The sequence below is a fragment of the Haplochromis burtoni genome, unplaced genomic scaffold (genome assembly GCF_018398535.1).
Source record: "Haplochromis burtoni strain Fernald_Lab_line unplaced genomic scaffold, NCSU_Asbu1 Contig_6, whole genome shotgun sequence".
Classification (NCBI taxonomy): Eukaryota; Metazoa; Chordata; class Actinopteri; order Cichliformes; family Cichlidae; genus Haplochromis; species Haplochromis burtoni.
In genome coordinates, this window is record NW_024582367.1 from 3268709 (window position 1) to 3280896 (window position 12188).

Below are 12188 nucleotides of genomic sequence, written 5' to 3' on the forward strand. Positions count from 1 at the left end.
AAAGACATCTAATAACTCACGGGGATGAATCCATCCAGCTGATCAGTCTATTAAAGTCTTTAAGGCTGAGATTAGGTACTACTTATTAATCCAAACAGTCAGGTTACATCAGTCAGGTCTTACTGTTAGATTTCATTTGAGCATCAAGGCAAACATGTGCAGTTTCAGAGATTAAATGATGTTAACTCTGAAATCCAGTCTTTTTTTAATTTTGGCTTAAAGTCCTTTTTGTTATAAGATTTCATTTTGAATATTCCAATCAGGTGAAAAATTCACATACATTTAAAAGAGATTAAAATCTCTTTTTCAAGATAGACCTGTCCAAGAGGGCAGCAGAAGTTACAACAACATGTAACAATATAGCAAATAGAAAACCAAAACGCACGCCCCGTTAGCCAAAAATCTCAGACTTGGGATTTTACAAAGTTTTTCTACTGAGATTGGACGATGTCATGGAGCAGATCCACATACCTGCAGTCCAAACCTTTTATAATCAGAATAAAGTTGACAGAAAGACAGCTAAAATGTCTTGTTTCAGATAAGAAGTTAACAGAAGAGCTGCACCAATTCCCAGTATAAGATATGGGTTATTTTGAACTTATTATATTTTGAGAGCTTTGCAGCGCTCTGATGGTTCAGTCCAAATTTTACTGTTTTCATGAACCAATTGTTTGAATCCTAGCTAGATTGTGGGGCAATTACTGGAAATATTAAGAAGTCATATGCAAAATTTGTGTAAAATATTAAGATATTTCTTTTATCCAGCATCATTGTATGTGTTTTAATTATAAAAACAGCTCTGTATGATTTCACAATTAATACCTTCTTAAATAGAGCTTCACATCTTATCTTTTCAGAGTCACTATAAATGAAAATTACAGATATAAATGTATATTTCATTTATAGATAGATCGATCAGTAGTTTTTTATTGTTGAAACATTATTAAAAAAACAAATCTCCAATAATTTTGATAAAAAAGTATAGTTGGTCTAGTTTTTCCAAAAAGAAATGCTGTATTTGCATATTTGGAATTCTTGGATGTTCTTTGGTTTTCACTGTACCAAGCGGTTGAAACATGGTAGTCTGCGAAACACAGAATGATATTTTTCAGCGATTTTATTGGTCAAATTCCTCTTTTTCTTCTTCTCTACTCAGTTTTGGGGTCACCACAACAGATCACCTTCAACTCACCCCATCATTAGCGTCCTCCTCTGTTACACCAACCCTCTGCATGTCCCATCAGCTCTTTCTCTTTACCAATGATGGTTCCATCATGCCTTCCCCTTCTCCTCTTCATTTGTCTTTAGCTAACAGTAGCACAGTTTCCACCGGCACCCTGTTAACCCTGACCAATCCAGTATGGAAATCACATTCTTGATGATCTGCATGTTTAATTTATGCCAGATGTTGACATATAACTGAAAAAGTTGCAAAGGTCTTTTTTTTATACGTACAATAATTTTTTAAATATATATTTTTATGTAAAATTTGTTAGATGCAGAATGCACGGGGTCACATAACCAGTGTTTAGTTAAGATCATGACTGGGCCATTGTGGGTCACAAGTGGCATGGAAGCATGGACATATAGCCCCCTAAATACCCTTATTCTGCATTTGGTTTAAGACGTGTATACAATTATTATTTTTAACTATTTATATTGTGTAATGTAATGTAGTGTGTAATACTGCCTTTACAAGGAGAATGGGCCACATGTTTAGTGACTGTATTTCATTTATTTGGCATTATTTACTGGTGGACACTAGCATGTGAGGCAAGTATGTTGTGATACACAAAGCTCTTCAGCCTACATCTTCAGGTCTTTTATTGTCTTTTAGTTTCCATGAGGTTTCTTGACGTCTTAAAGACATCAGTATGATTCATGCCAGTATTTCATTGGGCCTGTGCAACCAGAAAGAGAAATCAGACTGACTAGCAGAGGTTCAGTTTAAACACAATTTATTTTTCTGCTTAAATAATTACTTGGATCATCCAGTGTAGGCTATGTTGGTTTGTCATACATGTCGGTACCAGATTTATTATCAACAATGGATGCTTAGGGTGGATTCATATGAAAAAAAACCAAACAGAAAAACAATTTACACATGAACAGAAAGTCACATTTTTAATAACTGACAGTGATTTGTGTGTGATTACAAAGATTTCGATTTGAGTGATGGGGCTAAAAATGAGATTCTCTGTTCTCGTGTAAATAGAAGCAAATAAACAGGATAAAAATCATCAACGTAAAAGTCCCCTTTTAAAAACCACAGTAGAACTAAAGGTTTAAATATACACTTCTAGTATGCATGGATTTTTTTCTTAATGTTAAACACACACGCGCACACACAGACAAACGCACACACACACAGCGTTGCTAGCGGTCTAGAGCTAACAATGTGCTAGTCTGAAAGATGCATTGGACAGTGTCAGTACTTTCCTGTTGCATAAGAAGGATGCTGTACTATCTCGCCACTAGGATGTGGAGTGTCATTTCATTTGTAAAAAAGAAAAGAAAAAGAAATTAAATAAAAAAACAAAACAGTTATAGATGACAGATGTTTGGGTTACTATGAGTGCTCACACAGACAGAAGTACCATCACACCCTCTCTAAGTTGTATTACAGTGCTTTGAATTAAGAGAAAGAAAGGAAAGCGTTAAAAATAAAGTGACATAACATGCAGCAAAATATCATTTCTCTGAAGAATATCCCTCAGACAGAGCAGAGTGGCTGTTGTCTTTAAAGAAAATGTCCTCTGTTGAAAATCAAGCATCATTTTTTTTCTCCATTCGTTTCATTCACATACAGCTTTTTTTTGTTCCTTTTTATATTTGGGAAGAGCACGTCAGAAGACACACTCCAGGCTGCACGAAAAGTGTCGACCTCTCAATACAAATGCACTGGCTCTGCAAAGCTTCATCAACTCAAATCAGTGCATAAACAATCTGTGAAGCTACCAATTCTTTTTTTTTAAAGATTTTATACAGTGTCATTTATGTACAACAAAAACACCCAAGTACTATTATATCTCCTTTGTTTTGTTTTATAAAAGAACCACATGGTGCACCCCAATACCGTGAGTGCAGGAGGAAAAAATAAAGCCATACAAGGCGAGTGTCTGAGAGAGTGAAGTCTTTTCCCCCGCTGTTTGTGCCGTCTTTGGTCACAGACGCCTTTCATTTGCCACAGATTAAAGAAGTTTCCAGCTCACGTCCATGCGTGTCCTTCGGTGTTGTTTTCCAACAGTGAGTGAGTTTGGTGACATGCTCATGCGAAATCAAAGAAAAGTAACGTGTTGTCTTGCTGAAAACCATGCGTTGTAAAGCGAAAGCTTCAGACACGTGTTGGCTCCCGGTTTCATTGGCTCCGGTCTGTTTTTCCTCCCAGGGTCATGTGTGGGGGTCACAGGTGGATGTCCATGGACCTGAGTGTAAAGGAAAGTTTATACTTCAGATTGGTTGTTGTATAAAAAAAGTACTTTTCTGCTTTAGGATTGCAGTTTTAAATATCTTTTTTTGTCTTTCTTGGCCTCGATTGTAATTGTGTTTTTAATTAATTCTCCTGTTTATATGTTTTATTTATTCACTGCACCACCTTGTGGTACAAATTGGAATTACATGAAAGTACCACCTGACACTAGTTCATCTCCAGTATCTGTTCAACACAGTACAAAGAGATTTTGGACATGAAGTCATAAACAATTGTTTGTTCATATCATTTTGATAGCTTTAGTTAACTCTGGAACGTAACAGAAAGTGTCCTACAAAACCTCGCAAGTGATTCGTTTTCATCTTTGTTTACATACAACATAAGGTTATATTTTTTTAAATACTAACTAGAACATAAAACTCACATTTAGATGTCAACTAGCAACTTAAATTATTGCTAGCTTTTAAATCCTTGCAAATATTCTTGTTAATAAGGATCTGCATGGTGCGCTTGACTGTAATGCCTGGGAGTACAACAGCACTGACAATTTTATTCCAGTTGAAAAACTCAGTTGTCTTCCTGATTACATCAGAGTTAAAAGGTAGATGGCTTCATACTCAGCATACAGACATCTGAGTGGTCTTACCTCTAAATTTCAGAATTAAAGTCTTCAGCTAAACATGCCTTTATATACCATACTTTATATTAAGCAAAAAATAGTATATTCTTATTGTATTTACAGAAAACACACATAATTAATCTTTATGGTCTATAGGTGAATATTTGGGTAACTTATGGGAGTTTTTAGTGTCTTTATGAGTGGCCTCTTACCAGTTGTAGTTGAGAGCTCTACTGTTAAGAATGACTCTTCCTCCCTGGTTTCTTGTTGGCACCGTCTCCAGGCTTGGCAGAAGGAGATTAAGAAAAGCAGCGAGGTTCAGCACAAGACAGGAACAAGAAAAAGCAAAACAAAAGAGAGAGAGAGAGAAAGGAAATATCAGTACTAAACTCAGGCAAGGCATTATCGGTGAGTGTTAATGAAGCACAGTTTGGTTCATCTTCTACATCAGGCAGCATGCTGGAGGAAAGATGAGTTTAAGGAGTGAAAAAATGTTAAAATTACTACATCTGTACATTTGCAAATGAAAGAACACATGCTTAATAGAGAGAATAACGACATTCTATATTAGTTGAATCACTTGATATTAGTAGTTCTCAAACTCGGCCTAGTCTCAACCTAGAGGCTGTGGCTGCTACTGAGGAAACACACACTGCAACCACTGCAAACTGTATTCAGACAGTAAGGTTGCTGTTATGAAATTGTTCTAAACTGCACAGCATTTCATAAACTCACACTCAATTTTTCAAACAGGAGACAGCAAACAAAACCTGAATGTCAAAATAAAGTTTAAGTTGCATGAACATCACAATTTAGTCATTACATATGACACTTCTGTCATTTTAACATTTTGTATGGATAAACCAATCTTAGCCAAGATCTTCATCTTCTGTTTTTACATGCGTAAACTGATGTGTATTTATAAATCTACTTGAGGTCCCCAGTGACGATGTGCCCATGGCATTTTATCTTTGCTCACCTGCCTCTTGCTTCTCCTGACCAACCTGCTTTGCCCAAATTTTAGCTGGACTTTTAAGTGCTGTTTTTTTTTTTTTTTTTTTAAATCACAAACGCTTTTCTGGTCTTAATCGCAGCTCAACTGTGCTTCAGGTTCAACTCATAGGACACTTGGGGCAAGAAGGGCCTTGAACCTGAACTAAAACTTATGCTGATGCTTCTAGACAATTTTACAACAAAACCCTGAACATTAACCACTCTGGACCATGTTATCTGTTCAGCAGAAGTTGCCATGGTGATCCAGCCAGGCTAAACATACCTCACTAACCCATTAATCGCGCTTTGTAGTACACCTCTCCTCACTGGAATGCAGTTTACTTTGGTTTATGGCTGCCTTAATGCTGTCAGAATGTGTGTCCTCTGCTCATCTAAAAGGTGATTAAGAGTTTACATTGATTGATTAAGAGTTTACACAAAGCTACAGCTTCATGCAGACACCTCAGCTCACTAAGTCAGGCAGTTTGTTTCGACAGCAACCTCAGCTTTCACTCTTTGAGGCTCCTCCTTGTGGCTGTGTCGGGATCGCTTCCCCTTCTTCTTGCCCTTCCCCCCCGTGGCTCTTGCTGCCGCTCCTGATGAAGAAGCAGTGTCAGCTCCACCTGAGGCTACACCACCACCAACACCTCCCCCACCAGCAGCAGCAGGTTCTTCTGCTGCAATAAATTCTCCTTCACTTTGCCTCCTTTCCTCTGAGCTGAACACTCTGCGTACAACCTTTCTGATCACCTGCAGGGGAAGAAGCATGTTAGCAGGAGGAGGGTGGGGGAGTTGAGAGAAGTGATGCAAAAAAGGATGAGGGAGATATGTAGAGGTGTCGTGTAAAAGTCAATGGGATGGTATGTGATAGGTTTGGTTCATGCATCTAAGGGGTTGTCGGCATCATTGTGACAATGAGGTCCAATCTGAATTCCCCTCCTTGGCCCAAACCCTCAGTTTTGAAGGGTACTGGTCATCTAATCCCTCTAGTCTGTACATGGACAGCAAACTGGAGGGTGAGATAACAAATCAATCACAAACCAAGGGCGTATGGCCAAAGGGGAAACAGATCGAGCTCACATAACAGATTTGTGCCTTCCATGGTTCATTGTTTTCCCTATTAAATTTTACTGTGGCTGTACATGGCATATACATGTGGTGTAAGACAAGAAAAGCAATGGAGGAGAAAGACTGGTTACTTTTCTGGTGACCAGATTCCCATCTTCATCTATGAACTGCTCCTCTGTCACAGAGTCTCCAGGAATGTTTCTGGCCTCCTCTCCCTGGGGTGAAAGTTTTTATTTGGATGGAAAAGTGAGAAAGAAATGAGGAAGGTAAACGTGCAGGTAGGGTTAGCTCCAAGACTGTTATTCATCAAATAAATAAAGAAGCATTTCCAAACAGCCCACAAATCACAATGGATGCAAAACCAGGGTATTTGCCCTAGAACATATTTATCATATAAAGTGGAAAGGTGAGTATTTAGATCGGCAGGTTTGTTAAATAATGTAATGTAATACTGCATCCTGCCGTCGCAACACGTCCAAACTTCAAAACCCAAGCCAGCAGCAAAAGCACTGGAAACACCAAATGCTGTTTAAAAGACATTTATAATATAGAAATATGGAAAGAATACAATAAAAGTGTTTCTTTTAAACAAAGCTTCAGAAGGATGTGTCCATAGATGGAAAAACAAAAGTTCAGGCGAAACCCCGTTCAAAAACCATACAAATGCATCTTATTATCACCTCAAAATGAACCTTGATAGAGCCAGAGATTGTAACAAAACAATAAAGAATATAGAATATAACTGGTATCTACTGGTGTCGAGCCAGTTCGGCCTTTTGTGGAGGGTGTGAAGAGGTTGTGTTGAATGTTGAATGATGGCTGGAGTACTTTCAGTGGAAACAGGATGCACCGGAGCTCAATTTTCATTGTCACAGCAAAGTCTGTGAATACTGTACATGTTATATTCTTGCTTTAGTTTAGTTTTTTTATTCTTATTAAATTTATAAGATCTTCAAGCAGACTTTTTCCACTTTGGAAATGTGTTCCAACATGGGCAGTGTTTCAATTCCAAAGCAGCATTAGGCAAAAATCGCCACAGTTTATTTAATTTCAGCTATCCTAAGTAAATATATGCTGCTTTAATCTTTTTAATTTGTATCAAAGCTTCACTTAGGGCTTTATGAATCTATTTTCTGATTTTTATTTTATTTTTTTACACTAAACAATTAACTGATGACTCCCTGGAAACACTTAGCACTTAGCATCAATAATTAAAATATCTATTAGTTGCTTCTAGCTGAAAAGAAGCTTAAATCAAAGGCCACCTTTTCTTCCCCCCTCAGAATAAGTTTGGCACATTCCTTTTATTCGGTAAATTAAATATATATGGTAAAGCACAACCAACAATCCACCAGCCAGGTAGAAGAGCACAAGCAAGGCAAGCAAGCAATTAGAACTTAATACTATAGCAAAGCTAAACGTATAAACAGCTGTAGTCAAGTTTCTATTTCAATTTAGAGAAAATTTAGAACTCCTCTTTGGGTCATATGTTAATCTAAAAAAATGTCTCTTTGTTTCCTCGCACATATCCCGTCTCCAGTTATCTTTTAAAGTTACTATAGCTGCACACACATTCCACTCCATGTTAACAAACTTGCACAAAAACACTGCTACTGTCATGCTCAGCACACATAGCAAATAGCTTCTGTTCAGTCTCTCTGGTATCACTCTTCTTCACACGCTATCGGTCCACTGCACTCTGCTTCAACATGTCTCTGCACACCAGGCCTAACAGACCTTGAGTACAACCCGTCTGCGTATCACCCTGGTAGTGACAGTGGTCTCCTCATCAGAGTCGGACTCCTTCTCTCTAACACTCTCCTGATGAAGGCAGCCCAGCAGCAGAGTAATGTCAACGAGGCCAGAGTGTGTGGGATTCATATGGAAAGTTAACATATGACAGAAGAATTGGGCTAATCTCAGAGGTTAAATATTTTAAGCCCACATAACAACAGAAGGAGAATAATATAATATACAGTTAAAGACTTTTTCAAGGTTTCAAGACAAGATTCTCTGTGAAGGACCGATTCCCACCTGGACTTTGTGCTGGGACCTGTTGCCTCCGTCCTTGTCTCCTCTGCTTGGTCCCGCTGTGCTGCTGTCCTCCTGGGATTCCTTCCTCCTGGGCACCTTTTCCATCCCTTCCCTGGCTGCTTCAGTCTGACCTCCATTCTGTTTGTTGGTCTGAACCTGGGGCTCCTCTAGCGAATCAGCTAGACTGTCAGGGCTGGACGAGTTAAATAGATTTAGGACAATACACCTGGGAGCAGAAAGATGTGACAATGAATTTCAAATAAAATCAAGTCCTACCTGCCCTTCTCAGAGCCCGGGCTGGGGCCAGGGGCTGCCGACTCCCCGATTGCGCCAGACGTCTCACTGCTCCTGCCTGGAACTGAATAAATGTCTTTTTCTGCTTTCCGTACTTGTTCAAGGATGGCATTCACAAGCTCCTCTGACACCTCCTCTTCCTCCATGCCCTCTTCCAGCTTTATATCCTCCAGCAGACTCTGCAACCTCTCCTGCGTCATTTCCTCCTCCTCTTCTTCCTCCACTCCATTTCCAAGACCAGTGTCTGCGGTAGCCTTCTCTTTTACGGCCCCTCCCTGACTCTCCAAAACAAGATGGTCTCCTGCTTTTACTTCTTCTGTCTCCTTTCCTGATTGCTCTACCAACCGTCTGTCATTATCTGGCCTCTCTACACACACCAATCCTGTTTTTTCTTCAGTAAACATCTCAGTTTCTGTATCTTCAGGCCCAGCAATAGGTAGCTCTGTGGCAGTGGAGCCTGGACCCGGGGCCACTGTGAGGGGGTCGCTGCTGGAGGTGCTGGTGGTCTGAGTGAGAGAGAGGTCGCTAGGTCTAGTAAGCATGGACTTGTTATGGGACTCTACTAAAGGATCGCCCTCGCTAAAGAAGTCGTCTGAGCGCAGTGGGGTTGGGGGCACGTAGTTGAGGTCTGAGGGGGTTTGGAGCTCCAGATCTATATTGTCGTAGCCTGGGTGGATTGTAGGAGTACAGGATTAGAGGATAAGAGGATCGAAGAGGGGGTAAAGATTAAAAAAAAAAAAAGGGGTTGGAAGAGGGAGGGAAGGAGAAGTAAAGTGGTGGAGGTGATGAAATGAGAAACATTTGAAACATTTAAGGGTAGCATCTGTTCAAAAGTCACAAGTGTAAGTGATTAGGTAGCAGAATAAGATGTAAACACAACTTTACATATTATAAAGTTATTTGTCTGTTTACACCCAGTGGTAACTTCCTGGGAACTGCACCTCTAGATTCTGCTTGTGGTATTTGTGTATTTGGTGGGTGAATTTTAGTATTCAGAAATATATTAAATTGAAATAAGAAAAAAAATACGTAATGCCATTACCTTTAAAGACTATGGAGGCAAAGTATTACATCCGTATTTAATCTCAAATCACATACACATAGAGCAGACATGGAGCAATATTTACAGTGGAATTTGCCGGCTGAATGGGAGCCGCTGCTCCTTTAAGCTATAATTTAATCTTTGTGAACTGCTCAGAAACACATCTGGCTCTTTAGATGCTACACACACCTATACACATCTACAAAGGTCACAGTGTGCTTTCAGCTGATTTCTTGCGACATATTTTTACAACTACGAATTTAATTAGGACATACAGTTTGGAAATAAAAAGGATAAACACCCACATTGTTGTTAAGAGGGGCCTGTTGTTAAGAGGGGCCCTTCATGTCTCTTCTGAAAAAAAAACAGGCCATTCATCAGGTGTTCAGCTACTTTAAATGCACGATGTGTTGAGGATAGTTTGCACAATCGGTGTCCAGAGTGAGTTCATTAATCTACTTCTTCACTTAGAGGAAACATCTCTCCTGCTTTGTACACCATGCCATCTAAGACAGATATTTCTACACTTTTGTGGCTCTGGCTGCATTTCTCTCCGAATGTGTTGTGCCAGTACTGGATTGCTTCTTGCAGAACAAACCAGAGTTCAAACCAGACTCTGGAATTTATTCCTGTGGATAAATGATAACGCTATTCCAGTTGTACTCGATCTGTAATATATACGAACATCAGATTTGTTGTGTTTAAATTTTGTTCTGCCGCCTCTAGAAGTAGAAAAATAATCAATAATTTCAAGTACTTTTAAATGACTTTTGAACCAGCCCTACCGAGTAGACATGACCACATCAAAAAGTGGTGGAAACAGAAATACACAAAATATAAAAATAAAACCAAAAACCTGGCATATACTGTTTATGTAGCCTAAAATTGGCACTTGAGTTTTCTTTTTAAACCTACGTAGCCTTAGACCCAGCCTCACTCAAATAAATGCAACATTAGTGAAGTTAGTGAGGCAGGAGACTTTAAAACAAGCTGGACTTCATTTTCAGTAATTAGGTCAGTTTATGAGCAAAAGCTTGAGAAGAGTTCAGGTAGCTTAGTTGTGCTGGTTCAAACAAAAGGCAGTGAGAAGCACACAGGCCTCTAAATGTAAACCTCAGGAACTGAACGATCTTGCCTGAAGTAAGGAGGAACACCAGGAGGGAGGGGAGAGGATGGGGGAGGTGGAGATAGAGGATGGCGATTTTGAGGTGGAGAAGAGGATGAAGAGCAAGGACAGAGAGGAAGTGCAGAAGAGGGAGGAAGTAAAGGTGGAGAGGAAGCACATATTAAAGATGGAGAAGGAGAAGAAGGGACAGTAGTAGCTGATAAGGTGCGAGGAGAGGCACAAAGGAGAGAAGACTCAGCAGATGTAGGAGAGGCAGAATGAGGAGGCGGTAAAAGGTGAAGAGTTGGGAGTGAGGAAGAAAGAGGAGGGAGGGGCTTGGAGAGGGCCGAGGGCGGAAAGTGAGGAGAGAAGAAAGAAGGGCAGCTAAAAGGACTTTGAGGGGAGGAGGGAAGAGGAGGGGAATAAGGCAGAGTGAAGAAGTGAGGGAGAACAGGGGCCACAGGCAGGAGGTAAACAGGAGGTGTGGAAGGGGGAGATGGGAAGAAAAAGACAGAGGAGGAAGAGAAAGTGTTGATATGTGTGGTTTGAACGGGTGGAGCGGAAGAAGAAAGGGAGGTGGTGTGCAGAGGGAAAGGCTGAGGCATTTGAGGACTTCTAAGACGTTTTGGAGCTGTTGCAATTAGCAAGGTTCACAAGACAGAACAAAAGGCACAGAACAAATGTTAGACAAAAACTGGTTAGAAGACAGAACAAGGCATGTAAAAACAAAACAGGTCAAACACACAGACAATGAAGTGAAAATGTGACTGATGAAGGCTTAAAATCTACGAAGCTGCAGAAGCGAAGAGATTGAGCATAGGACTCATCGGGTTGCTCATCTCAGCTGATAAGCAAGAAGAGGCACCATAGTCAGCAGGAGTATCATCTCTTTGGACCCTTCACCCCAGGGTAGTCAAATAATTTCAATAATTTTATCATTTTTTTGCTGGAAAACTGAGATTTTACAGTCTAGGTTTAAAGAGGAGGAGATGTTTATGAAAAGAGAAAGGGCAAATGCTTGGAAATACTAAAAGTCTAGACTCTATAAATTCCAAGTTCTAATACTAAAGTATGCGGTTTTGTGACCCTGTCCATAAAACCTGCATGTGCTGTTCTGTAGATCGCTCCATGAAAGTCCCATCCTTACCATGTGCACTTGTGCCTCTGTGATGCGCACTGAATCTCCTCCAGTCTATCATAAAAATGAGTCTATCTCAAATCATTTAGGCAAAATGACTAAAGTTGCATCTCTCCTCACCAAATCAGATGAGGAGAGATGGTGATTTTGTTATTTCTTCCTTTTTAATCCACTATTTTGCTGGTGAAACATGGCTTCCTCCAGTGTGTGTGTGTGTGTGTGTGTGAATGGGTGAATGACTGAATGTAGTGTGAAGCGCTTTGGGGTCCTTAGGGACTAGAAAAGCGCTATACAAATGCAGGCCATTTACCATTCCTCGAAGTTCCCCCATCAGAACTCGTCATCCTTCTAAGACAGGGCTGCCCAATCCCAGTCCTCGAGAGCTACTATCCTGCAGCTTTTAGATGCATCCCTACTCCAACACAGCTGAATCAAATGGTTTGATTACCTCTTCAGCATGCCATC

At 40.0% G+C, this 12188-nt stretch overlaps 1 protein-coding gene across 36 annotated transcripts in view; it reads right to left on the minus strand.

The window, feature by feature from the left end:
• Positions 1–1941: 1941 nt before the first annotated feature.
• LOC102294395 (ankyrin-3) overlaps positions 1942–12188 on the minus strand; it is a 185381-nt gene continuing 175134 nt past the window's right edge. For 27 of the 36 annotated variants that reach the window (XM_005913634.3, XM_005913630.3, XM_042223810.1 and 24 more), the window contains 7 exons: positions 8421–9105; positions 8145–8337; positions 7848–7931; positions 6242–6325; positions 5544–5792; positions 4262–4333; positions 1942–3425 (listed from right to left, as the gene is read on the minus strand). In XM_005913634.3, the coding sequence (XP_005913696.1) occupies positions 4286–4333; positions 5544–5792; positions 6242–6325; positions 7848–7931; positions 8145–8337; positions 8421–9105 (1343 nt within the window). In that variant the 3' untranslated portion in view covers positions 1942–3425; positions 4262–4285. Of the gene's footprint in view, positions 3426–4261; positions 4334–5543; positions 5793–6241; positions 6326–7847; positions 7932–8144; positions 8338–8420; positions 11217–12188 lie in introns of those variants that run through there. The other 9 variants (XM_005913641.3, XM_005913640.3, XM_042223821.1 and 6 more) reach the window with 7 other exon arrangements.